Here is a 26,784-nt window from a genome sequence, read left to right as displayed (position 1 = left end):
TTTCGCAATGTGTTGCGCTGTGTGGCCATTCGCAGGAAACAGGAAAACTTTTCCCTCTAATGCGCAATTAAGCAAAAATTCCGGGGGATTCCGGGTTGGGTGGCGCTGGGTGGTGGCGGCATTCGGTGGATCATCACCTGAACGACAGGTCCTTCGCAGGACCCTAGGTCAAAATGCTTTCAAATTGACAGCTGCCGAGATGAGACGGGATCAAAAGGCATTGGTGCTTTAATGGCCCAGGGAGCCACGGGTAAGAAGTCTAATTTATGGAACAGATAATATTACCTAAAAATAATATAAATTACAAGACCGAATAATATAGAAAATTAAGTAAATATATTTAATTTATATATTAAAGATGACAGTACAAAACAAAACTAAGAGACTATTATGTTATATTAATTTTAAAGATATATAATCTTTTAGTACAACTAAAATTGTAAGATTATTTTTCATATTTACAACATAAAATAAAGGTTCATTAAAATACCCATTTATTTATACACAGGAGTGCTAAGTCACAAATTTCGGGTAAAGCAAACGGAGAACATTTTCACTTTCCCAGTTAGTTTAGCAACTCGAAATCTCTAGCCATGAAAATTTTATCTGTTTGACAACAACAAAAAAACACCACAACAGCACAGTTCACAGTTCACAGGTTTAACCCAGTCGCAGCCAAAATACACACGCGGCGAATCTAGCTGGGATAATCCGAGCACACACTCCAAATGGGCGCTCAGTTGGCCGGCGAAACGCGTGCCGAGGGGGGCGGGGTCAAGGGCGAGGGGGCAGAACATCATGAAGCCACGGCTAAGCAGGCAGAGAGTTCGGAAAAGTCGGAGGAGTCGCAAGAGCCGCCAAAACAGCCTGAACAGGAGAACCATAACCAAAACCAGGAACATCTAGAACCACAACTCGTATCCATGGAATCATCACCTCAGCTGGTGAGGCACAGATCGAAAAACATCACGTCTGATATCCAGCGAATGTAAGTAAACCCCTTAAGAATTGGCAAGAAAAAATGCCAAAAACTCAATGAGGTATTTTTTCTTGGTTTAGAAAAATTACCTACCTTGTACTAAAAAAAATTATTTAAATATTCTCATTTTATTATTACCGAATTTAGGTTTTTTTTTTAGATTTTTTTTGTCATGAATTGTATAGATTAATGCCTCTTTGCCATTTCTTTGCCAGGCCAACGGAGGCCATCTACGCGGAGTTCGACCGGCTCTTGCAGCAGGTGGCGGGCTCCCTGAAGGAGGTGGCGGAGCCGCCCTGCACCGACGTGGCCGCCCGGCTGCAGAGCTGCCTGCAGACGCATCGCCAGCGGTCGTGCAACTGCTTCGGGGCCATGGAGCAGTACCGCAACTGCGTGCTGCGGGCCACCCAGAACCGCGTGGACAACCTGGCCGAGCGGGAGCCGCCGATGCTGCCGGTGGTGCCGCCCCAGCCGATGCCACGCCCCCAAGTGCCGCCGCCCAACCAGCGATCGAATCGCAGGTGGTGGAAGTTCTGGACCTGGTTCCGCTAGCTCACTTCCTTCCTTTCCCCAATTGTTGTCCGTTCTGAATCCGAAGTCTGAAATCCTAGCTGAATCCATCCCAAACATAATAGAGAAATGGCTTTATTAATTAAAGGCATAGACTTGAATCCATTCCCTCTGCTTTTCTCGGGTGCAGCTGCAGCCGAAAGGGCTGTCTATTTCCAGTGAATTTGGCCACAGTGGCTGCTCGTTGCTCGGTAAATTGATATGGCACCTATTAGTCGGGGCTCTGGGAAAATTGCAGTTTTCCCACTGCTGCCAAAGCGAGTAATTAAAAGCGAAGGAAAGTATGTAAAGAGAATATTCCGAAAAGACTTTAGTTTAATGAGTAAGAAAGAAGAAGTATACATTTTTTTTCTTAAGAATAAATTGTATCAAAATATGTACCTAGTGATTGGAAATTATTTCAGACTGTTTGAAAAATATATTTATAACCATTTTGGTGAATATTAAAAAGATTAATAATTAAAATACTATAATACATCAAAGGAAATTCAAGTCTAATATTACAAGAAAAACAAGAAAAACCTCTTTACAAAAAAAGCGTTTTTTGACCTTAACAATGGAAATATTAACCCAAATATGGATTGTCATACCTTTCTGAACTCGTTATTAAATTTCCTAACGATTGGCATTTAAACCTTGACAATTTATTCATTTTTAATTTTTCGCAAAAAATCATGGGGTACCCCCTTATAAAAAAATTAAAAATTGGTGAAAATTTTATTTTTCCAAAATGACACGGAAAGTGTTCTGGATTTATTGATAATCTAGTTATCTGTTCAAAACAGTATGTATTTTTGGTATAAGACAATTTTTGGCCAAGTTACAGCAAAAAAACAAACAGAAAAAATTCAATTTTTCACAAAAATCCAGAGAGAGTCAGTTTCGCATTTCGGAAATGCAACATTTACCGCAAACTGCATACGTGTAATTCTATGCTTTCAATTTGTGCCAAGTCAGTGGCTGCTTTATGTCCATCATAGCCGGCTGTCACTGTGGTGGACAGATGAGAGGTGGTTCGCTTATGAAATGCAGATGCCTGGCTGCAAATACCCGGCTCCAGTTGCACATTAGCCCCGAGGGTCTGGGTTTTCACCCCTACATCCTCCATTTCCCATTTTCCAGCACCCTCTGTGTATCTGTCTATTCATTCATTTAAATGTCTATATCATGTGGCCAGAAGAGGAGGAAAATACGAGAAGAGGAGGCAGCCGAGAATGCAGAATTGCAATTTGCAATAAAAGTAAATCTGCTATGGCGCCGGGCTCTCCGGTTCCAGCTGGCTGGCTAGCTCCTTACATTGTTAAGCCCCCTCCGCCACCCAGACCTTATAGCCATACCATACTATACCACACCGTATTCCAAAAACCATCTGCCGCCATATGTGCTCGTCTCTGTGTGCGGTTTCAGGTTGAAAGCCTTTCGGGCAAGGTAAGCAAACATTAGAATTTATTAAATCCAGCTCATGCAGAGCAGCCCCGCCCACTTGGAGCGCAGAAAAATGGAAAAATAAAAAAAAACCAAGGTGGAGAAAAATTATAGCATATAAAACTCACCTTGCCACGGCTTCAGCAGCACATTTAACTTTTGGGCCAGGCCAAAACACACACACAAACACATGCACCCCGATATGGCGGACACCAGATTCGCCTGTATTATCTTCACCCACACATACACACGCCCATATCCTCGTACATATTTGCCCTTACATAATCCAACTTTGCTTTTAGCATTTGGCAAAACAAACAAAACGCCAGTCCCCAAAAAAGGAGTTCGCCTTCAACTACACTGACCAAAAGCTGAAGATTATAATGGTATATCAATATAGATACCCTTACATAATAAAAATAAAATATTATTCATAAGTAAATTCCTTTAAAAACATATTTACAAAACCAATAACACAAATTTATCCACAGAATTTCATATTTTTAAGAAGTAGCTGCATTTCTCTCTCTGTAAGCTAAAGGGTTTCAGGCAAAATGGAGTACAAATTCTAAGAAGCAATACAAAATGCATTTTATTATTCCCGCAAAAATCACAGAAAACTGATCTAACTAATCCCCAAAAGTTGGTGAATTTTCTAATGAAAGAAAATATTAATGATTTGCATATTCTGCTGTTTTAAACAACAAATGATGTATCAAAAAGTTGCCATGTGAGGATTTGGCTAAGTAGTTTGCGAAAAGGCTTAAAAAACATTTTTATTACAGACGTTTAGGCACTAAACGCTTCCCAGAAACTAAAGAAAAATGCCATATTTTTTTGGTACATCTTCCGATTATTTGTTTAAGCAGGAAGCCAGGGGAAAATGCAAAAGAAATTCAAACTGTCGTATTTGAGTTATTCGTAGGATTTGCCGGGTAAGTTGTTACTTCCCCAGGAAGCAGGCGATTTATTATCGCAACTTAATCTCACAAAAACACGTCAAACCTGAAAATCCTGCAGCTCGGCGGCCAGCCCCGCCCCCTTTCGCCGCACACCCATAAAAAGTGCGAAGGGGATTGGGATTTGGGGTGTAGGTGTAGCATACATTTGGTCGCTCGCCGTTGGCTTCATAAAAAACCAACTACATGGAGTGCGCATAGCAACAAAAACATGCAGGCAAATCACAGTGTACAGCGCACTTCACCCCCGCCCCCTTGTTTTTTTTAGGAACCCCTTTGGAAACCCCACCACTGGCAATTTCCATTTGGCTGCCCTTCTGCGAGAGTCTGGCACAGGGAAAAAAATTATATCTAAATATTATACTAGTTAAATAATTTAATTTAATGTCATTCAATTACTATTTTAATTTTTTTTTTAAATATTTTTTTAAATAAAATAATATTAGTTAATATTATTGAAATATTGAAATCATAATCAAATTAATACCCAAACCCCTTCTAAAGGCATAAATCTAATTAATCTTAAGATCTGTGTAGATTTTATTCTTTAAGATTTTCAAAAGCACCCCAAGTCACTTAAGATTTTTCGGCCTGTGCAATTCGTTTAGCCGTGTGTTTTCCGTTTGGCTCCTTTTTTTTCGGTAACAGTTTTGCCCACTGCTTTTTTCTATTTTCCTCGTTGTGCCATAAAGATTATTATGAAAGTATTTTGCTAAGCTTTCTGAGTTGAGATGAGATGTGTCGGGTTGGTCTCGGGTTGGTTTTGGATGTTGGGGGCTCGTAGGGCTGGGTTCTGGAGTATAGGTCTGAGGTCTGGGTTTTTGGCGCCATCTCTGTTGCTCGCGCTATCTGGCGGAGCATCCGTCTCTGTCATGCCATTTGGCTGGCACTCTCGAGGCCTTAAGTGTGCATGCATTATGCCATGTGCAGGACCAGTAAAAGTCCCAGAATCGGGGGAGGGAGAGGGACCCCCTCTGTGTATAATATGCATGCATGGATAATTTATCAGGACACTGGCAGCACAGCACAGCTTTAAATTTGATTTAAGCCCTGGCCCGCAATCGCAATCGGCGTGGCCATGTCCTGTGTCCCATGTCCTGTGTCCCATGTCCAATGTCCCCTGTCCAATGTCCATGTCGCTTTAGTTGTGCCGACCGAACGGGCTGACAGCAGCTCAAATGCAATTAAATGGCCTGACCGCAGAGCAAATCAAGCAAAAATCTCAACTGGTCGTTTCACCGAAAAACTAGCAAATGTCAATGGTCGGCTTCCGATCCAGGGAGGCAGGCTTAAATCATTTCAAGGGGGGCTTTCAGCCAATATTAAATTGATTTAATAATATATGTTTAAAATATATTTTTATATATATTTTTATTGGAAACAAATAATTGATTGAAATTCCTCGGGTTGTCGTGAAATTTATTATAACCAATTTATAAAATCTTTTGTTAAAAAATTGTAGGTTAAAATTACTTCAGGGGGCGCTAATTATTATTAATTTAATAATGTATTTATAAAATATAAAACTTCTTGAATTTTATTAATTTCTTTTATAGGAATAAACAAAAAATAGGAATTCCTCAGGCTGTGAGAAAATCATAACTTCATCAGCAAAACAGTAAATATTTTTGTATTTCCCATTACCCATTCATGAAAAATGTTGTCAAAAATTTGTAGTTTTTCTTTTGCGTTTGCTGAAACTTACAATGCAAAAGTATTTACTTAAGGAAAACATGGAAATGTAAATTCTCCAATCGGTTGTGGTAAAGGTGAAATATGATGAAAAAATAGCGAAGAGCCGTGGGCCATGAATTGTGCGATAAAACCCTGAAACCCTCATCAGGCAAACGCAACCCCCCTCCTTTCGCACCACTCGACCCAAATTTCAGCGGCCTTAATCCGCTGTCAGGGGAACGAGAAATTCCATGTAGCAGAGTGTAACAGCCTGGCTTTCTGCCGATGCCCCAGACCTTACAGAATTCTTGATATGCTTGTAGTTGTAGTAGTTTCGGTGTTTTTTAAGGGGATTCGGGATATGGAAATGGAAATTGGAATGGGAATGGGAGTGGGTCGGATGAAGCCGTCTTGGCGGGATGGCATATGGAAATCGGATAGAGCAGGCTGAAGATCCGGCCAAAGTTGCTTGTTTTTATGTTGTCTTCAGTCGCGTTGCATAAGTGCATTTGTCTGTTATCCCGACGAGCTTTTGTTTCGCCTCCTGCTGTAGTCCTGTAGTCCTCTAGTTTTCCTCGTGCAGTTTTCCCAGGCCCCCCGCACACACCCCTTTCCATTTTCTCACACTAGTCCAGGCACTTGTTTTCAACGGAATCAATTTAGCGTAAGAAGTTTCAGCTCCGAGCTTGAAGTTGTTGTCATGTGCAGGCCAAGATGGGGATGACTGGGCGGAGAGCAGGGGCGGAGGTCAGGAGGGTCAGGGGCGGGGGAGGGGGCGACCCAGGAGGGGCCAAAAGTGTGGAGTGTATGTGGTGCAATTATGCCAACGACAGCTGCCTGGCAGCCTCGTCGTCGCTCTATTAATCAAAAGTTATACAAAAAGCCAGCGAACTTCGCCACACGACTTGCCCCGCTTTTCCCCCGCTTTCTCTGGTTTTCTCCCGCTTTTCCTGGCTCATAGCCCCATCGCCCTATTCCCAGCTCGATTTTGCCAGCTCTCTGGCTCCTGGCTCCTGGCGCCGGCTCCACTTCCTCATCCTGTTCGCCTTGTTGTTTGCAATTTAACTTTGCTGTGAGCGAAGGCTCTTCATGAGTTGGCCCAAGCTTATGTGCGCAAACACATAGATACACTGAAGAAAATGTTTGGATTCCAATTAAATACAATAACTATAAAGTGCCTAATTTATTTACATTTATTTTGATTTAGATACATTTTTAACATAATAAATTTTAAATGAAATCAGTAAGCTTCTAACATACTTCTTTAAATAATTGTAAAAATGTGGCTTGATGTATTGCTTTATTCTCATTTAATATGGCTTGTTATTTAAAGAGTCTAACTTGATTTTTAATGTTTTTGTTCCCAATATGTTTTTGTAATAATTTTAATAATTAATTTTAATAATTTAATCTTTACTCAACATTTTTTTTTAGTGCCGGCTATCAGTGTGTCTGTGTGGCTTGGTGAGTAAAAACAAGATATAATATTTTATGAAAGCTTTGGCAACCACTTTGCCCCGCTTTCCCCGAATCCCCTCGCAGCTGCCCGAACTGGCAATGGACTGGGACTCATTGGCCATAAATAAATAAGGCAGCCAAACACAATCAAAAACCAATGAAGCAGACCAGCAGCCACAAATGACAGAAGGAGCTGCGAGTGGAGCGAGTGGAGCTCCAGGAGACCGGGCAGCCCCATCATCATCGTCGTCGTGTCAGCTTTTTGTCCTTGTCCTTGGGCTGCCAGCTCGAGTAGTTGGCCATGATTTAATGCCCTAATCTTTTTCGTTTTTCCGTTTTTTTCTTGTTTCAAGTCCCCCTCTCTGTTCTGCCCCAAAATTGTTCATTTTCCTTAGGATCTGTTCGAAATCATCGCCATGTACACGGTGGAGCAGATCAACGGTCTGCTGTGCTATCTCCTGAGCACCTACCTGCGGATAAACACGGCCCACTGCGAGTTCTACTCCATCTGGCAGTCGCCGCTGACGATGAGCGAGATCCTGCTGAAGAACTTCCTGGCCGCCTATGTCTTCACCTGCCAGGAGGTGTTCCCCTTCACCTTCTACTACTCGCTCGCCATCAGTGTTCTCGGAGTGGTGAGTGATTATCTGATTTCAGGCCTATGGAATAGCATTTTACTCAGTTACTCCTTCACTGGCAGCTCCACAACCTCATCGAGTTCATCGACCTGTGCTCCGAGAAGATGGGCATACATCTGGTGCGGATGTGGCGGCCACGGAAATTGGCCATTTTCAGGGACATTCAGTTGCGGCGCTTTCGAATTGTGGGAAGTGTCTTCATGTTCAAGGCGTGGTCGCTACTGTTATACGCCTTGGTATATGTGAGTACTAGAACCCAAAAATATTTTAAAAAATATTAAACCAATTTTAACAAAATTAAAATATATCTAAAGTTATATTCATAGTATTGGTACTTAAGTATCTACCATTTAATCTGAAATGTTTGATAAAAACTACTCAAAATTACTTTTTTTCAATCTAAACGAATTGTATTTATTTAAAATTTAGAAACATATTATTATAAATTTAATACATATACCTAACAAATTTCCCCTCAGGTCAAGCCGCAGTTCATTCGTCCCTGGCTGATGATCTCCGCGATTGCCATGTTCATCGACGTGTTCTTCCTGGTGGTGGATGTCCTGCTGCATCGCAGGATGTGCAGCCTGCGCTCCCTGCTGCCCTTTTCCTTTCCGCTGATCAACATGTTGTGTGTCCTCTGCGTGAAGACGTCCTTCGAGCGGATAATAAAGGAGTACGGTTCGCAGGATCTTGCCTGGTGATCTGAAAAATTTCCTGTGCCTTTTATAAAGCCTCCCTTAGCCCACTCATCCTGCGTGTTTCCATTTTTCATTGCCGGGGGGAAAAAGGCGGGGTTCTCCCAGCGACTGTATTATTCTCGCTTCGGCAAAGTTTTCTGCTTAATTTAATTTGCTGCAGCATTCTAACTCGATTTCGCGCGTTTATCGTTAGGCGACAACTTTTTAATTGCCAGGCGGCGAAAAAGGACACACACTCCCTCGTCCTCGATGTGCTCTATTTTGTTGGCGAGTGTGAAAGGATGGAAAAAGTTTGGAAATAATAATTTGTAAGCCTTCAACGATAGTTTGGGAAAATAATAAGGGGTCATGTGAATAGTTTTCAATTAAGATACAATTTATTTAATGTTGTTCCTTTAAATATAATTTTCTAGTCACTAATAGAAATAATTTGTTAGGCATTTCAAGGAGAGTTTTCAAAATATGAATGCTTCCCTTCAAAATATCGATATTATCGAATCGTTATTGTCAAATATCTAACATATCGATCATTCTCAAGCACTAATTTTAAGAGTCTATAGAAAATACATTTTCTAATTTTTCTGGCAAACTCTGGATTAAGTAGATTATATTATTAAGGTAAACTTCTAAAAGTCTTGGTCATCTGAAAAGCTGTCTTTGGATCTGCTTTACTTTCGGCGCTTCGTGGTGTGCTTTTCATTTGCCCTAAACGTTTGCGCCATTTGACTTAATGAAGCTTAAAGACAATAAAACGCTTAAGCACACAACTTAGCCACGCCCCCATGCCCCGCCCCCTCCTTCCACCACCCACACACAAACACACGCACACTGACACAACATTGTGTCAACGTCAAACGTCTTTTTCTTGCAACTTTCTGCGCTCGCGTCATAATTTCTATGAATTTTATACACTTTGATAAGCATTCCATTGGCATGCGAGGCACGTTCGTGTTGCCACCCCTGCCCCCTAGAAAAGCCACCCCACCCCCGCCCCCCTGAGGCATTACCCCCTCCCATCCAGCTGTTTGTTTTGCGAACTTTTGTCGCCGTCCATGTAAATCAGGCCAAGCGACAATTAAACGCGCCAAGCACGACAATACTTAGAGCTAATGGCCACGGACCTGAACCTCGGACAATCAAAAAACAGGAAAAGAAAGGAAAATAGGGGGGGCTATTAGGGCGGAGGGGGGGCGTGGTGACCACTCGAAGAGAAATGCATTTGAATATCAGTTAAATATATACTTTTTCACAGAAATTAAAAAGGGAGTTTTCAAATCTCACATGAAGGTGTCTAAAAGTAGGCAACATTTTTTTTATTTGTTTGTCAATAACCCCCTTTAACCTCCAATAACCCTTTTCTCACAGTGCAGGCCAAGCCTTTGGCACTTCCGCTCCCATTTCCGCTCGTTGGCCGAAAAGTGTAAACAATTAAATTTTAATTAGAATTCGCATCGCTTGACATGCGACATGGAAATGGACGAAGGCAGGAAAATGTCAGTTGCCAGTTGTCCGGAAAAAGGAGTGGGTGGGGTGGGAATTCGGTGGTAAAGTGTCCTCAACCGGTGCAAGTTAAGCCACCCAGCCACCCACTTAACCCACTCACCCACACCGACACCCAAACCGCACTTCCGATCTGCGCCACCGACACACAGACATTTCATTTCCGTTCTCGTCTGCTTGTTAATTTATTGGGCACCTCCAGACCATCAGACCCCCCGAAAGGCCCACCGAGTACCGAGTACCGAGTACTGAGTACCGAATATCCCACCCCCCGATTTTCTCGACCGCCTGCTGCGGCTGAGGTGCTCGAAAAGTGCTTGTAAATTAAACGGCTGACAGTTAATAGAAAACCGAAAGCCTCTCATTTGGCACTTTTGCGGCCTGCGCTTTATAAACGTACTATACCATATACACTCCCCGGTTTGATGGATTGCCGGCTTAGTTTTAGCCAGTTAACTGCCGCACTCGGCAATTTATGCCCCCAATTGCGAGTTGCGGAAGGTGTCGAGGTGCCCGTAAAATACGAGGTGGCAAATCATCGGCTGGCGGCTCAGAGAGCGGGCATCTCGAAATTTTAATGCCCAAATTGCGGCTAATGAAAATGTCTAAAGGTGCTCCGATGATTTGTTGATTTCCTTCGGTGGCCTAACAAGGCCATAAAGATTACGGGTCAACAAAAGGGCAAATAATACAGGCGGCAAATAATACAAAGCCCCGAAAGGCCATACATTATTTGTTGGCCTTTGGCAGTGGGGTGAACCCGATTCGTGGGATAAATTTAGGGTGGCACTAAATAAGAAGTCTAAACGATGATGAAGCTTATGAGCAAAATTCCAACCTTGCTTTTGAATTTTTTTTTTACTGGTTAATCTTGACTTATCATTACTTTAATTTTATGGGATTTATTACTAATACGCCGTGGTGACCCTGGCTTTCTTTTAGATTTTTTAAAACTATTTTAAAATTTTTACAAAGGTCTTCATAAATTATCAATTTTTATTTCCTACAGGAATATGTGTACAAATAAATCTTATAAAGTGAATGAACAACTGAAAGCTAAACTCTTCAGTTGGACCAAATAAATCTCTAGTGATTTAAAATCACTTGAAGAAGAATATAAAAGTGATTTATTTGATGTTGAAATTGAAAGTACACTTTTGAGAGAAGTGTGACTTATGGATTTTGGTTTAATTCAGTACTTAAATATTTGAAGCAGTTACATATCATATTTTATCATTCATTTTTCCACCCATTTAAGTGCATTTGGCTTGTTTTTACCTGCTGAGACCTCTATTCCTTCACTCCTTGTTGCCGTGTTGCCTGCAATTTTAGATCGGACCCGGCGAGTTCCGGTGCTAAACCGAATAAGCCCGGGAGACTGCTGAGCTGTCCCAGCTAATTTTCCAGTGCCCGCGGATCCGGAAGACAGTGGAAATCGCAGCCGCGGCAGCTCGGCAGCGGGTTAATCCAAACTGTCGCCGGAGTTGGCAGGCTGACGGCGGAGATGCGGATGACCCAGTTTACTCCAGAGTTATGGCGCCGAGCGGAACTTGCAGCACATTTCCGGTTCTTCGTGCGAGTAAGGGTGAGAGGAGGGATGAGGAGGAGGAGGGGGACCCAAAGGATCCCAGGTCCCTAATCTGTAAACCCAAAAAACCTCCCCGGCAACTCATCGATGTTTATGGGACGCCACTAAATTTCGATAACAATAAAATATGATTTTTGCCTGGCGGGGAAATCAGAGAGCGGGTGCGCATATATAAAGGGCAAAGGGAAAACACGAAAAGAAATTAAGGAACTGGCCGGCGACCGAACCCGGAAAAAGGACACCAAGTCACTGAGAATCAGGATGGCGTAAAACAAACAACAACAAATATGTCTGTATAAGGGCAAACAAAAAAAAAATGAACTCAAGTTTCGAAGGCGCAAAACAAATGTCAAATGCCCTGCCGAAAGGAGTTCGATTATTTGCAGGTACTTAAAAGTGAAAAAAGTGGAAAATTCAGACAGCCTGTTGCCCAAAGTGAGTATGCCCAAAGTCGATCAGGGATGCCGACAGAACCAACAAAGCGCAGAGTAAATATTACAAAAATGTATTACACAAGGCTTTCGAAAAGGCGGATGGGCGGATAGGCGCGGGTGTTTTCCGGAAAATGGAGAAAAGGAAAAATGGCAGACGTGACAAAAATGCTTAAGTGAAAAGTTACGAGCGAGCGGCGGAAATCGCTTTTCCCCCAGCATCTTCTGTTTCCCTTTTCCTTTCTTTTCTTTTCTTTACTTTATTTTGCTTGTTTTCCAAGTAACCCTCCCCCTTCTCCCCACGAAAAACTTGTTTCGCGCATTTCGCTTTCCCTTCTCCAGCTTTTTTCGGCAGCGTTACGTTTTTGTTTTGCTCTCGCAGTTGCTTAATATTTTCTTGTTTACGCTTTCTTCGGCAGTTGCACTGGCAGAAAAACAGGCTTCGAATATATTAAATTAAAATAACAAGGAAAATTATATCGAATATCGTTGCATACTTTTAGACACCTTTATAAGTGCTTTAAAAATTATTTTATGATTTTTGTTTAGTTAATAATAATCTTTTAAGTTTTAAATGAAATTAAAAAGTAAAAATAAGTATCTTTTCTAAAAATGAAAACAAATGATCTGAAAACTGTGCTTAATATTATTATTTATATTATTTACATTCGCCTTAATATTATTATAGTTTGTATTATTCGTTTAGTGTAAACTAAAGTTTTTGTTTCTAGTAAAGGAATTTTACACATTAGATTTCTTAAAAAAAATTATTTAAAAACACTTTTAGGGGAATAAATCTAAAGTAAGTCATTTTTAGTTTTCAGATATTAAGCGACTTTGTTTTTGTTATCTTTTTAACCATTTGATATGAATGCGGTTTCTCTTCGTGTGGTTTTGGGGCTTGGTGGTGCCGGGGAGGCGAGTGGTGCTGCTGCTGGTGGCGCCCCGCTGTTCATCATCCCTTGGGGAGGGGGGTGGTGTTGCGGGGGGTGGTTTGGGTGGTGGCCTGCTCCTGGCTGCTGTCAAACTTTTCACGCACGCCCGCTGACGGCGAGCGATTTCGCCGGTTGCACGGGTTGAAGACGAGGACGAGCGCGCTCCAAATCGATTTCCGCTTCATTACGCCACCGCTTATGCGGCGCCCCCGAGCGGCAAAGGCAAAGGCAACGGGAGCGGCAGCGGCAGCGGCAACGGAGGATCGAGGGAGCACTCCAAATCGTATCAATCATCTTTCAGAAACACTTTGCACACCCACGCACGCCACTCACAAGCTCGAAGGAGCAGCGAATAAGATGTGAGCTCCCCAGCTCCTTCCCCTTTTTTTCCCACCCCCAAGAAATATATTCGAACTCATATGTCAGAGACAAGACCCGCAAATTGTTTGTTTGCTTTTGCATGCCAGTCTGCCATCCATCCACTCGAAAACAAAACCCCCCGCAGCCCACAGCCTGTTATTTCAGGCCGCTTTCATGTCATTTTTCAAGTTTACACAAAATATTTCAAGTGTTTGATGTCTTTTGCACGCGAAGCGCATCAATTTCCTCCCCTCCATTCGATTCCCCTTGGCTCTTCCGCCTCTCGAGATGCCCGTTTCGGATTCGGATACGGATTCAGATACAGATACAGATTCTGATTCGCAACTAATGTTTTTCTTTTTGCCGGGCTGCCTGCTGCACAAGCAACTCAATTAAAATGTAAGGCAACCGCAAGAGGCGGCGTAAAAAACATATAAATATGGCGCATACGCCGCGTAAATCCATAATTGCATTTGTTTGTTATCGCCGACGCCACGTGACCGGGTGGCTTTGGGGTGGCTGGGGGGTTGTTGGGGTCGGCACAAGGTGGATCCAATAACAACAGGCCAACAGTCGACAAGCAAAGCCCCATGTATCCGTGCCCTCGCCACGTACCGATAAACGTTTTCCCCCGCCAAATTGACTCGCAAAAAATCAAAACAATATTAATTTAATCACATAAATAAGGTATATATCTCGTGAGTGAGTTACAAATCACTGGGGTGTTCGAATCGTAAATCATAATAATGGAGACATTTTTACTTGGCCCTGGAAAATTAAATGAAATAAAATTAAAATTATTAATCATTTTTCAACTTGAGAAAAAATCTCCCTTAGATTTTTATTGAAGACGATTTACTAAATTAGAGAAACTTTGTCTGAAAAATATAAAAAAAGTAAAAAATATATAAATTCAAAATTTACTTCAAATCAATGCCAAAATTTCTAGAATTCAGTGAAAATATATTTTTTTAAATTTTTATATCAAACATTTAAAACATTAAGTAAATATTTAGAAAACTAAGATTATTTTTTACAACAAATTTCATAATTTAAAGAGATTTCCAAGAGAAAGTGCTTTTCGGCAGGACATTCGGGGTCAGGATGTTTTTGTATGCATTTCGTTGCATTTCCACTTCAATTTGAACGTGCAATGTATTTTTAAGCACTCAACAGGGCGGTCCGCAGAATGATGAAAGGGGGATATTGTGGGGTTGGACTGCCCCTGTTACCCCCCTTTTTTGGTGGCAACAATTGCCAAGTGCAGCCAGCAGCAATGATGATCATCAGCAGCAGCGGCGGCAACATCATGATGATTGCCACTTGAGCGAGTTTTTCCGCTGAGTTTTCTCTGCTCGCTTTTCCATTTTTCTTTTTTTGTTTTTAACCCACTGAAAGCGGCAGCAGTTTTCCCGCCCCCCCAGCATGTGTGGGTGGTCAATTATTTGTTGCTACTTTATAAACTGCGACCACTTTTGTTGTAGCTTCTCGCATAAATTGCGACCCAGTTCTATTCCTTTTTTTTCTTTTAATTTTATTTAACCCAAAAGCAAAGGTGTGGGTTTAACTCTGCGGTGGCAGAATATGAAAATTGGGAAATCGGGAAATCACACCCTTCGAAAACAAACTTTTCGTATAAATTTCAGGCAATAATATTTATTTAAAAAAGAAAATCGCCGCCTTTGTTGTCGCCTCGTAAGAAAAGAAAGCAAGGAGCACACAAGCACCTGCTTAGGCGAAACGCCAGACGATCCCAGCATTTTCGGTAATTTGAAAGTAATTCGTTTAAAGAAATTTACGTGATTTGCCTAACAACCGAGAAAGTCGTGGGCCTTGAGTGAGTGGAGTTCGGATATTGAGTTGTTCAATGACACGCCATATTTCCCATTTCCCGGGGCGGGTTAATATGTGCGCCGTTTGCGTGCCACAGAATTATTGCCTAATCACTGCTCGGGTCCTTTTTCTGAGGCCCGGGATGAGCAGAGATTGCGGGGCAAAGGAACGCGGAGATAAGGGCTAGGAGACCATGGACCATGGACTAGGCGAAGGCGACATCGGTGGCCGAGCAGCGGCGAAAGTAGCCGCAAGTAAAAGTTTCTTCCCTCAGCCAATTTGGAGCCAAAAGAAAATTTGTAGGCTATAGAAAGTTTGGGCCCCCAAACCCCAAGCCACCACTGACCGAGCTCCGGCGTAGAACTTTTCCATGTCTAAATGCGGGACACGGCGAGAAAATCGAAGGGAAAATAATAAGTTGAATATAATATAGCCAATAAATAAGATTCAGGGTTCTAAGAATTATTTATTTAATTTACTAAACATTTTACTAATATTTTGTCATTTCATTTCATTTTATTAAATATTTAATTAGTTTAACAAGGTAACCAGTTCTTATATAAATGCTTAAATGTTCATTGGAAGTCGCCTTATGGATAAGGCAACTATTTGAATGATTTTAAGATCCCTAGGGATTTTTCTTTGTTATTTTCTTGCCGTGCATATCTGTGTGTATATATCTTAATGTTTAGTATACCTACTGTGTTTTTTGTCCCGTTTAGTCTATCTCTGTTGTTTAGTGGCCCTACGGCAGTCCGACGGGGGCGTGGGCGTGGTCATGGCCGTGGGCGATGGGGGCGTTTTGGGCGTCTGGGCGTGGCATGTGGAAAAGTTTTTCGCCGAACGTTCGGCTACCAAAATAAACAGCCAACAATGGCAAGTGGCAGCGGTTAAGCTGACAGAATGCTGAATGCGGGATGGAAACAGGGAATAGGGAACAGGGATCTGCAGGATAAGGCGCTGAAAACTCGGGGCCAGCGGCAGGCAGTCGGAAAAGTGGAAAAAGTCGGAAAACTCGGCGAAAGTCGGGATAGTCGCTCAGCGGTAAGAGCGCAAAATGAAAACAAATTGTGTTTTATATACTTTCCATTAGGGTTACTCGGGCGAGCGGAAGATGCAAGTTGAAGGTCGTTGTCGTTGTCTCTGTCGTTGTAGTTCCTCCAGCAAAGAGGACGACGATGATGATGATGGGGACTCCTTGGCCGGATGATGGATAATCAGGCGACTCAGCTCCGAATAAAGTGATAAAGCACAACGTGACGAAGAAGTTCAGGTCGGATGACTTGGGGCCCCGAGCACCGTGGTCACTTTGGCCCCAAAAACGATTGTCTGCCAGATTTCATTGAGTTACTCGACTACAAATTGACTGGCCAAATTCCGTCCAGCATCGTGATAAACATCGAGTGAGTGATGTCCGGTGATTAGGCTGAAATCACCGGGAACTTATGATTAAGGTCTCAGGAACTTGATAGAGTATTATTTAGTAAAATTATGTAAGGCCAGAAGGAGTAAATTTCTGATGATACAGTCCCCAAAATCAAGTTTTCAACTAATAAGGTTAAAACTTTCAACTTCGAATCGTATTATTTCCAAGATTAAAGATTATATTCTAAATCTGAAGAAGTCCTTTTTAAAGACTTACAAAAATTATTTCCAAAGGGGGATTACAAAACAGGAAGTCAGGTGGGGACGTAGCTCAGCGGTAGAGCGCTCGCTTCGCATGTGAGAGGTCCCGGGTTCAAGACCCGGCGTCTCCATAAGCTTGATCTTTTTTCAAATCCAATCAAAAACATTTTTTCTTAGATCTTTCGGCTCCGATGTTAGAATGCCTCTTTATTTTGTTCTGGAAAATTACTATTTTTACTAGGCCTCTTTTTATACTCGTTAAAAGTAACCTGAATGGTAAGTAATACCTATACTTTACGAAAGATGGTGCAATACAATTTTAAAATTGTCAAGGCGATGATGCTCGAGGCAATCATACCTGGTTTTTTATATAATACTACCTAGAATTTTGAACTAAACTTATCAAATATTGTCAAGGGGACGTAGCTCAGCGGTAGAGCGCTCGCTTCGCATGTGAGAGGTCTCGGGTTCAATTCCCGGCGTCTCCAGTGTTGAAAGTTTCTTTTATGAATTTTTTATTTGTTCTCTCTCTTTTTTGCTCGTCGCGAGCCGGTTTTTTCTTTTACTGTGTTTTTGTGACAAAGTACAATTAAAACCAAACCCGGCGTGAGGACTTTGTTTAAAGGTATTGAGTCTCCGGTGTTGAAAAGCTTTTAAAATTTGCATTTTGGTTTATATTTATTTTTTTATCGGCCATTTTCTTAATGTTATTTCTTGGAATTTTCTAATATAAATCTAAAATTGCCAAATATTTCAAATATTTCCAAGGGGACGTAGCTCAATGGTAGAGCGCTCGCTTCGCATGTGAGAGGTCCCGGGTTCAATCCCCGGCGTCTCCAGTGTTAGAAAGGCTTAAGATGTTTTTTTGCATCGAACCAATTTTGAATTTAGTACTTATCGAAGACGTGGCCTTCACTACCTTATTTTTATTAAATTTTAAATAGTATTAATCAATATTATTAAAAATGCTTTACTGCTTAAAGACTAGATGAGTCTTTAAAACTTCAGTTGACCAATAAAAGTGTAATTAAGTCTTGAGTGCCCCTGATTTGTAAACGCCTCCGCTTTCATAGATGGTTGCCAAAATTGAAATATTAAGCCAAACAAATCAGGCTGGCATTCGACACGCGCAACGTTTATCAGTTTTGGTTTCTCTTTTTTTGGCAATGCAACCCACACACACACACACAAACAGTAAACCGGAAGTGGGGGCGGAAGCGGAAACAGACGAAAGGGCTGAAAATGGCCGGCGGCAACGATGATGATGATGATGCCGTCTGATGTTGCTCATTCCGTTGGCAGGAGGAAAACGAGTTGGAAAAACGAGAGGAAGCAGCTCACTCGCTCATTGACGTTGAGCAACGCTTATTGGCGTACTTAATCCTTTTGGCAAATTCCAATAAATTACCAGGCGGACCAGAGACCAGCGACAGACGGCGCCATCAAGGCCAACGGCAAACATTATCCTCTGGGAGTCGTAGAAAAGGCAAAACACAACAAAAAAAAAGGAGAAGCACAACGGAAAAAATCATCAATAGGCCATGATGAGTTTCTGATTGCAAAGCACAAAAAGGGGGGAGTGGAAAAGTGGTGGAGGGAATGGGGAAATGGGAAAATACGTGGGAAGCTGGGATGACAGCGGACCTCGATGATGGCTCCCTGATTGTCCGAACGATGCGGCCATGTCACACGGGTTAGCTGGGACTCGGAGTCCCGGAATCCCCGATCCCCGCAGACCCTTCTCCCGGGGACTACGCATCCAGATTGGTGACTTTGGGCCAGTCATAAAATCGAACTGACATTTTATGTTTGTCCGGATGCCTACTGCCTACCTTGAAGTCGGGGGCGAACTTAAATTGAATGCCAGCCCGCGCCGAAAATACTGCCTTCTGCACTGGGAAATTGAGTAAGGAACAAAATGATTTAAGGGAAAATCATAGTTGTTTAATTTTGTAACATATATAATTATTTAATTATTATTTGCTAAATATAATCATTAAACTATAGTATTTATTCAAATTTCTAAAGCTTATAAAGCATTTATAATTTATAAAAAAAATGTTGAAACAAAAGTAAGTCGGATTCCAAGGGCAAGATAATGTACAAAATGAAATTGAAAAAATACATTTTAAAATAATCTATTAAAAAACCTTTTCATGGCGTTATTAGAAATTAATTATTTTTATTTTTTTAACATTTAGTAGCCACTTTTTCAAGTTTTTCTCTCAGCGTTCGCCTTGTCTGTTGCTGTATTTTATGGCATTGTGCGCTGGCTTATCTCCGGCTCCACTTGCTCCGCTCCACTCCCCTCGGAAAGCCCACCCCACTCCTTTGGCTCGTCTGCCGTTTTTATTGTAAATGCTTTGCATATTTTTGATTGGCTTCCCGTCGACCCCTGGCCAAATAAAAAAACAATAAGAATCCTTTGTTCCTGCCGCGGGGCAGAGGGAGTAGGAGTAGTCCCGTCCTGTCTTCCCTTAATTTTATTTACCCTACTCCTGGTTACCCCCGACTACTCGGGATACTCCAGCTGCTCCTCGACGCTGAGGAGCTTGCCCTCGAACAAGCGGCCATCGATGCGCCGACAATGGGCGAGGAGGCGGGGATAGGTGCCGAGGATCGCGGCCAGCTCCATATTGGGCATCTGGGTGGTCAGTATGGCAGCCACATGGCCAAAGACCAGGGCGTCCAGGGCGCAGGGTCGCGAGCCGCAGAGGAAGCCGGCGCCCTCCTCCTTTGCCTCCTGGCTCTCCTCCAGTTGGGCGACCAGCGCGTCGGCACACAGACCCACCTCGTGGAGCACCTGGTCGTGGTCCATCTCCTGCCACTGGTAGACCTTCAGCAGCCGCTGGGCCTCCCGCTGCCTCGTAATCCGGCGCATCACACTCAAGGGCCAGGGATGCGGCTGTCCAGTGCGCGGTGCCGTGTACCGTTGATAGTTGACGGCGTCCACGAAGCTCATGTGGATCTCGGCCAGCGTGAAGACATTCTCCACATGGCCCACCAGGCAGCGGACATCGTCGCGCTGATCCTGCGTCATCCAGCTGCCCAGCGAGCTGCCCGCCTGCATGGCCTCCACCTGGGCGACAATGGGCTCGAACTCGGCAAAGGTCCTTACGGGGCCCAAACGGAGCAGTGGCAGGTGGGTGAGGCGACCGCCGGGCGACATGAACTCCGCATTCTCGCTGATCCGCTCCGAAAAGGGCAGGCCGCACATCCGCAGATAGGTCTTCACCGCCAGGCAGCTGGAACGCTCCGGCAAGAGCAACTGACTCTCTTCGGGCGGCTGGTGCAGATGGGCCTCCGCCGGCCACGCCTCCTCCTCCGCCGCCGCCTCCTTGCCCAGCGACTGCGACTGCATCAGGGCAGCGGTCAGGTTTTGCTCCAAGTTCATGGTTAAAGTGCCGGAAATTTGGACTAAATTCAATGGGGTTTCGTTTTCGGGGCCAGCAAAATAGGGTCGTTGAGGTAGAGATGACAGTTGTGGCTGTGGTGACTCTGAAAATGTATTATAATAATAATATAGGGGGTTCCCAAATCACAATTCACTTTATAATGTCAAAATGGGTGTGTAAAAGCATGCAACAATATATTTTTACTGCCTACTATTATGCATGTATTTCATATATTTACCAGATAAAAAAAATGAATAGTACAAAATTACAAGACAACGTATCATAAAGAAATTTAATCAATAAAATAAATAAAGCATTTATAAAATGCCCCTTGATTTTCCTTATTGTAGTGATAGAAAAAATAAAAAAGGCTTAAATATTTCCTAAGAAAGAATATCATTGACCAGACAAACAACATAAATAATATGAAAAGAAACCATCAAACAAGAAAGAGCCCAGTTTGCATTTTGCTGCTTGATTAATTCATAATTTTGTCATTTTACGCCATAATGAATTGCTAAGTGCCTAATCTTCAGAGAGAGAGCCTAGAAATACCTTTAAAGTTTGTTTACAGTCGGAATTTGCCTCCCATTGATTGCCTCTTGTTGTTGGGTCCGAAGCAAACTGATCTGATGGGTAAAACCAAATATATGGGATTTAAGCATTTAATTGGACTGCAATTAAAGGAATCGAAATGGGAAATTTGAAATGTGCAATCAGCAGCGCAGAAATGTGTAAGCAAATAAACAATATTTGCAATTAGGGAAATAACTTGAGCTCAAACTGCCGGAGGTCATTATGCGTTGGACATTGGACATGAAGAGCTGTCGGCTTCCATTTGGCCGTTGACAGGATTCACTTTTCCACTGAAAAATCAGTTTCAGCTTCGGCTTCGGTTTCGCTTTGATGATGGAAATGTTTTGTGAATTTTCTGCTCAAATGGACATTCTGGCAATTAATCATTGGCGGCCACTCGGCGTTGGCCTAAAAGGCTTGGCCCACTCCCTTCTGGCCGGAGGAGTACCGCCCGCTGGTTTTGGCCGACAGCCTCGCGGGCTGCAGGATGAGGATGATAAATTACTCTGGCGGAGCATTATGCACAGTTCTGTGGCTGCTCTCATCCTCAAGGACTTGAGTGTCCTCGTTCCCGGAAATAAGCCAAAAGTTCTTGGCGCTCGAGAAACGTTTCATGGATCATCAGGTACGAGGAGATGGCGGACTCTCCATGATTGCTAATTGAACGGCCTTGGCGGTGTACGTCTAGGGCCGCACAGGAAGAAAATATAAAATATAATTAATAATAATGTTTTATTTATAAAATTAAAAAATTGCATTAAATAATATTGATAAGGTATAAAGTATGCAACAAAATATTTTAAATCTATAAGTTCGTTCTTATAGTCATTGTTAATTTTCCATTGCATACTTTTAGACACTCTTTTGTAAGATTTGAACTTAGGTTATTTTGTTTTTATTATAAATGCCATGTAAGTAGTACAAAGCACCGAGGAATTTAGCTTTGCTTCAAGTATTTTTTGAGTCAAAAAATGGCAATGCCATTTGTGTGTAGGCTTTCCATTTCAAGTAACCAATTCGGCTGGCGTTGACAGCTGCGAAAAGGCGCCGCGCCATTGACGGATTATCCCATTTCGGCAGTCGCCTTGACCTTATTAGTATTCCCGCGACGTTCCAGCCCCGAGACTAATTTAACGCCAAATTACGATTTTTGGATGAGAGTTTTTGATTTACTAGCCACGTTCTAGGCAAATGAAAGAGTAAATACGGGGGACAAGGCGTTGTCGTTGATTGATTTGGTCGAGGGCTTCTGGGAATTCCACTCCTCGGGTTTTTCCCAGGCTTCCTCCTCTCGGTCCTTTGACAAAGTTCCAGCAACACTGGCAAATTAATTAAGCCACACAGCAGCCACTTCGGAATCGAACGAGTGATATCCAAACCAAGTGAGGTGAGGGTAAAAGGATGCCCAGGATTCAGGACTCGGAACTCAGGATACACAGGATGCTGGCCTGGTTGAGACATCGTTTCGGCAACAAAAGCCAACAAAAGGCAACAATTCTTACCCACTAATAAAGAATAATATGACTGCCATAAAACTCAATTTATTACCAAAATGTCGACAAGCAGCAGACTTTTGTGCGTATGTGTGCCACTGTGTCTTATTCGCTTTCTCCTTTCTCTTTCCTGCGTGTGTGTGTGTGTGTGTGTGAGAGAGAGAGTTACGAGCAACGGAGAAAGGAAGCGAAAGGAGAACGAATGACGTACGGAAGTGGCAAACAGCAAAAGTTTATGCTGCCATTTTTGTTTGGCAATTTTCTATTTCTATTTCAATTCCGAGGCGTCGTTTTATTTGCATTTGGTGTGAGAAATGTGTGCGCGACTTGCGACCCTAACTTGGCCTTTTACTTTATCAGTGATACCCTGTAAAGTTGGCAAAAGTTATATACCTGGGAATTATGGAAAGAGGAAACATAATACAATTTATAAATATATATAAATAAATATTATATCATTCTAAAATATATTTTTTTATTAAAAACAGCAAAGGTACATATTATTAAAAATGCAATAATTGTTCATGGTACTTAAAAAATAATAATGGTAAATATTATAAAACATCAAGTTACTGACTAATATATTTTACATTTATAGGGTACTTGTGAGTTCAATCCCAAAACCTCGTAGCATCGTAAGTCTTTGCTTTTAACGTAATTCTTTCGCACGACTCCCTGGCTCCACCTTCTTCCTACTTCTCCCTCCTTCTTCCCTCTTCGCCACCCTCTGCATTCGTTTCATTTTCATCTTTGTTGTGCAATTTTATTTGCTATTTTGGTTTCGTGCTCCTCCATTCCACGTTGCTGCTTGTCTTTATTATTATTTTGTTTCTACAGTTGGCGATTTGTTGCTTTTTGTGTTGGTCATTGGTCGTTGGTCGTTGGTCGCTGCCATTGTTGGATATTGCTGGATATTGTTGGCCAGCTGTTGGGCGCACTTCCACCGGCCGCTTTGTGGCCACAATTCGGGGCAGTCCCTGTCCCTCTTCCAGGGATCCTCGCTCTGGATGCCGCTAAATAACCGTTTGGCTGAGCTAATCCACGGCCACATTGTCCATTGTCTGGGACAGATAAGCGGGCATTGGACATTGGACATTGGGACATTGGGCCACGAGCAGATGGCAGCAGCAGGAGTCGCACAAAAGAAGACATCGTGTCCAAGGCCAGGACACAAAAACAGAAACGTCCGCTGATTGCCTGCCGGGATAAGGCTAACAATCCACTTGTTAAACCATTCTAGTCCACAGGTACAAAGGTGCATTTAATAAAATAAATACAACACTTCATGAGAACAATAAATGCATATACAGCTAAATAACAATATGTTCAACACTGCGTACTAGTAATGATCTTTGAATAATTGATCAAATTGATCACGCCATGTGATACATTTTCATTATTCCGAAATAGAATATTTAATAAAATAATTTCAATACAGAAGCTTTCATATATTTCAATATTAAAATGTTCAACACTGCGTATGAGTAATATACCGAACAGTGATCTTTCCAGCACAGTTCAAAATTAATCATACGCCATGTGGTACATGCGATATATTACTTAACTTATTACCTTAGATAAAAGCTGCTTATTAACCCATATCTTTTTGTTTTTTTTTTTTGAGACCCCCAGTCAAATGCCAATTTGCAATGCCGGGAATATTTGCGGTTGTCCTGATGGAACCATTACGTCCCAGATATCCATTAAGAAGGTTGGAAAATGAAATGGAAAACCTTTTATGTTACATTAAATTTGACTGCGTGCCGAGTGACAGAGTAAATGGGTAAATGGGAAAGGGTCTTGTGCTCCTCGCAGCTCCTTGCTCCAGTGTTTCTGTGTTTCTGTGTGCTCGGTGCCTCTGTGTCCTGGCTGGCGGGCTTGTCAAAGTTGTCGCAACATTGTGGCGCTGTCAGTGTCATTGTCGCTGCAAATTATGGCGGCCTGAATGCGTAAATGATGCTTAATTAACATTTACCCGGACTCCAGCCAGGCGAAAGCCGGGGAATGTGGTGTGCTGGGGGCCAGAAATTGCAAGTTATGCGCGCTTCCAAGCCAAAAATAAGCAACTGAAACGAGGCCAAGTGGTGGAGTGGTAAGAGGAAGTGGCCGTGGGAGTGGGCAGTCGGCAGACGGCTGCAAAGTGGGCCAAAAAGGTGAGGAAGGCGTGTAACAAAGCCACAAACGGATGCTATACGGCAAAAAAAGAACACGAAATTGGTCGTGAAGCCACTAAATTGGTAAAGAGAAAAAGAACACTAAAAAAAGTAATTATTTAAAAGAAATTATTGGTTATTTTAAGATTAAAAACTGAGAGAGATTGAAAAAGGGCAAATTTAATTAAAAAGGTACCCAATCGAAGGATTATTTTCCATTGCATACTCTTAGACTGTTTTTCTAAGAGTTTTCAAATTCCTTAGCGCCTTTTTCATACTCTTTCTTCCAGTGCAAGACTGCAAACGCCTGCAGCGTCACAAATAAGTTTTCGACATGTTCGGGTTAATCGGAACTAATTGCAATGTCGGGCACAAAACCCCTTTCGCCTTTCGCCTGACCCTAATTAAACCATAAGTCAGATAAAGCCGGCTCGCAGTCCTGGCACGCACTCATGGAAATCACTTAGCCGAATTAGCCGGGAAAAGCGAGATGCTGGCCAGGCCAAAAGGGAAACGAGGCCGAGACGAGACGAGACGAGACCAGACGAGATGAGATGAGATGAGATGAGACATTGCGTCAACGTCAACATAGTCAACTATGTGGCCGGCCAGGTCCGCCCGGGAAAAAGCGAGCAAGGATCTGTAGAGGCGGGGGATATAGAGAGATATGGAGCCAGCCGTAGGCGGAAAAGGACACGCTTTTAATACAATTAGAGCGCTTAAGTTAAGTGCTCCCAGACTACGCAGATGGCCAGATGCTGTTGGCCCTCCGTCCCCCCGATCTTGGGGCCAATGGCACTTTAAGTTAATGGCGTAAGCACAAACGACAGGGGCGCCAAAAAGGGGGAAGGGGAAGGGGTCGACAGGGTTGCAGTCGGAACAACAAAGGATTGAACTTTGTTAGGGACAAGCGATAAATGAAATGAACTACAGGTGGACAGGAACTTGGGGTGGGTTTCGTTTTGTTTCGTTTGGTTTCGTTTCGGTTCGGTTCGGTCCAGTCGGGAGTGGGTTAGGTTAGGTTAGGACGGGTTCTGGGGCTCTTGGGCTGGCCCAGGTTAAGTTGGGTGCCAATGAGAGCACGAACAAGGCAATAAATAAGGAATAACATGGCTAATGGGGCGAATGAGACACGCAGATACCTTTTAAGTTTTTTTATTAAATATTTTAAACACTTTATAAATTCTGAAAATCCAAGCTTTCGACCGAAAAAAAACTTTTCGTAAGAAAATTGAAAATTGGCCAACATTTTATTTTTTTGTAAATTACCCGGAAAAAATCATGGACTTATTTATTACTTTGTTATCTGTTCAAAACAGTATGTATTTTTGGTGTAGGACCATTTTTGGCCAAGTTACAGCAAAAAAACCAAAAGAAAAAATGCCAATTTTTGTCAAAAACTGAAATCCCGAATTTAAAAGAAAAAAACAAAACCGGTTTTTTCGCTAAAACAAAGCAAATACTGATTAAAAGTATGGATTGTCATACCTTTCTGAACTCGTTATTAAATTTGCTAACGATTGGCATTTAAACCTTGAGATTTTATTTATTTTTAATTTTTCGCAAAAAATCATGGGGTACCCCCTTATAAAAAAATTAAAAATTGGCGAAAATTTTATTTTTCCAAAATTACACGGAAAGTTTTATGGATTTATAGCAAATTTTGTTATCTGTTCAAAACAGTATGAATTTTTGGTGTAGGACCATTTTTGGCCAAGTTACAGCAAAAAAACCAAAAGAAAAAATTCCAATTTTTGTCAAAAACTGAAATCGCGAATTTCCAAAAAAAAAACAAAACCCGTTTTTTCGCTAAAACGTTGCAGTTTTTTCGCTATAACAAAGCAAATACTGATTCAAAGTATGGATTGTCATACCTTTCTGAACTCGTTATTAAATTTCCTAACGATTGGCATTTAAACCTTGACAATTTATTCATTTTTAATTTTTCGCAAAAAATGATGGGGTACCCCCTTATAAAAAAATTAAAAATTGGCGAAAATTTTATTTTTCCAAAATTACACGGAAAGTTTTATGGATTTATAGCAAATTTTGTTATCTGTTCAAAACAGTATGAATTTTTGGTGTAGGACCATTTTTGGCCAAGTTACAGCAAAAAAACCAAAAGAAAAAATTCCAATTTTTGTCAAAAACTGAAATCGCGAATTTCCAAAAAAAAAAACAAAACCCGTTTTTTCGCTAAAACGTTGCAGTTTTTTCGCTATAACAAAGCAAATACTGATTCAAAGTATGGATTGTCATACCTTTCTGAATTCGTTATTAAATTTCCTAACTATTGGCATTTAAACCTTGACAATTTATTCATTTTTAATTTTTCGCAAAAAATGATGGGGTACCCCCTTATAAAAAAATTAAAAATTGGCGAAAATTTTATTTTTCCAAAATTACACGGAAAGTTTTATGGATTTATAGCAAATTTTGTTATCTGTTCAAAACAGTATGAATTTTTGGTGTTGGACCATTTTTGGCCAA

The 26,784-nt window shown here is 41.9% G+C and overlaps 3 protein-coding genes and 3 non-coding genes across 6 annotated transcripts; 5 read left to right on the top strand and 1 right to left on the bottom strand.

The window, feature by feature from the left end:
- Positions 1-549: 549 nt before the first annotated feature.
- LOC108055511 (uncharacterized) lies at positions 550-1,650 on the top strand. Its single transcript, XM_017138878.3, has 2 exons — positions 550-988; positions 1,195-1,650. Exons 1-2 carry the CDS (start codon positions 729-731, stop codon positions 1,529-1,531), a joined length of 597 nt encoding a protein of 198 aa, XP_016994367.2. The 5' UTR covers positions 550-728; the 3' UTR covers positions 1,532-1,650.
- Positions 1,651-7,388: 5,738 nt separating this feature from the next.
- Positions 7,389-8,449, top strand: LOC108055510 (uncharacterized). Its single transcript, XM_017138877.3, has 3 exons — positions 7,389-7,700; positions 7,766-7,945; positions 8,183-8,449. Exons 1-3 carry the CDS (start codon positions 7,482-7,484, stop codon positions 8,405-8,407), a joined length of 624 nt encoding a protein of 207 aa, XP_016994366.2. The 5' UTR covers positions 7,389-7,481; the 3' UTR covers positions 8,408-8,449.
- An 8,287-nt stretch (positions 8,450-16,736) lies between these two features.
- TRNAA-CGC (transfer RNA alanine (anticodon CGC)) lies at positions 16,737-16,808 on the top strand. Its single transcript has one exon. It is a non-coding gene; the product is annotated as a tRNA-Ala (tRNA).
- A 285-nt stretch (positions 16,809-17,093) lies between these two features.
- TRNAA-CGC (transfer RNA alanine (anticodon CGC)) lies at positions 17,094-17,165 on the top strand. The gene has a single exon. It is a non-coding gene; the product is annotated as a tRNA-Ala (tRNA).
- A 279-nt stretch (positions 17,166-17,444) lies between these two features.
- On the top strand, positions 17,445-17,516 carry TRNAA-CGC (transfer RNA alanine (anticodon CGC)). The gene has a single exon. It is a non-coding gene; the product is annotated as a tRNA-Ala (tRNA).
- Positions 17,517-18,882: 1,366 nt separating this feature from the next.
- Positions 18,883-20,168, bottom strand: LOC108055506 (metaxin-2). The gene is made up of 2 exons (XM_017138873.3): positions 19,169-20,168; positions 18,883-19,072 (listed from the first exon to the last, which is right to left on the bottom strand). Exon 1 carries the CDS (start codon positions 20,069-20,071, stop codon positions 19,190-19,192), a length of 882 nt encoding a protein of 293 aa, XP_016994362.2. The 5' UTR covers positions 20,072-20,168; the 3' UTR covers positions 18,883-19,072; positions 19,169-19,189.
- Positions 20,169-26,784: the final 6,616 nt, after the last annotated feature.

Source organism: Drosophila takahashii, chromosome X, assembly GCF_030179915.1.
Source record: "Drosophila takahashii strain IR98-3 E-12201 chromosome X, DtakHiC1v2, whole genome shotgun sequence".
Taxonomy (NCBI): domain Eukaryota; kingdom Metazoa; phylum Arthropoda; class Insecta; order Diptera; family Drosophilidae; genus Drosophila; species Drosophila takahashii.
Note: the sequence above shows the minus strand (reverse complement) of the source record. Positions and strands in the feature narration are given on the sequence as shown.

Coding starts and splice junctions, on each gene's coding strand:
- LOC108055511 (XM_017138878.3), top strand. CDS start 729: ATGGGCGCTCAGTTGGCCGGCGAAACGCGTGCCGAGGGGGGCGGGGTC. Junction 989..1,194: donor ACGTCTGATATCCAGCGAAT/GTAAGTAAACCC, acceptor TTTCTTTGCCAG/GCCAACGGAGGCCATCTACG.
- LOC108055506 (XM_017138873.3), bottom strand. CDS start 20,071: ATGAACTTGGAGCAAAACCTGACCGCTGCCCTGATGCAGTCGCAGTCG.
- LOC108055510 (XM_017138877.3), top strand. CDS start 7,482: ATGTACACGGTGGAGCAGATCAACGGTCTGCTGTGCTATCTCCTGAGC. Junction 7,701..7,765: donor CCATCAGTGTTCTCGGAGTG/GTGAGTGATTAT, acceptor CTTCACTGGCAG/CTCCACAACCTCATCGAGTT. Junction 7,946..8,182: donor TGTTATACGCCTTGGTATAT/GTGAGTACTAGA, acceptor ATTTCCCCTCAG/GTCAAGCCGCAGTTCATTCG.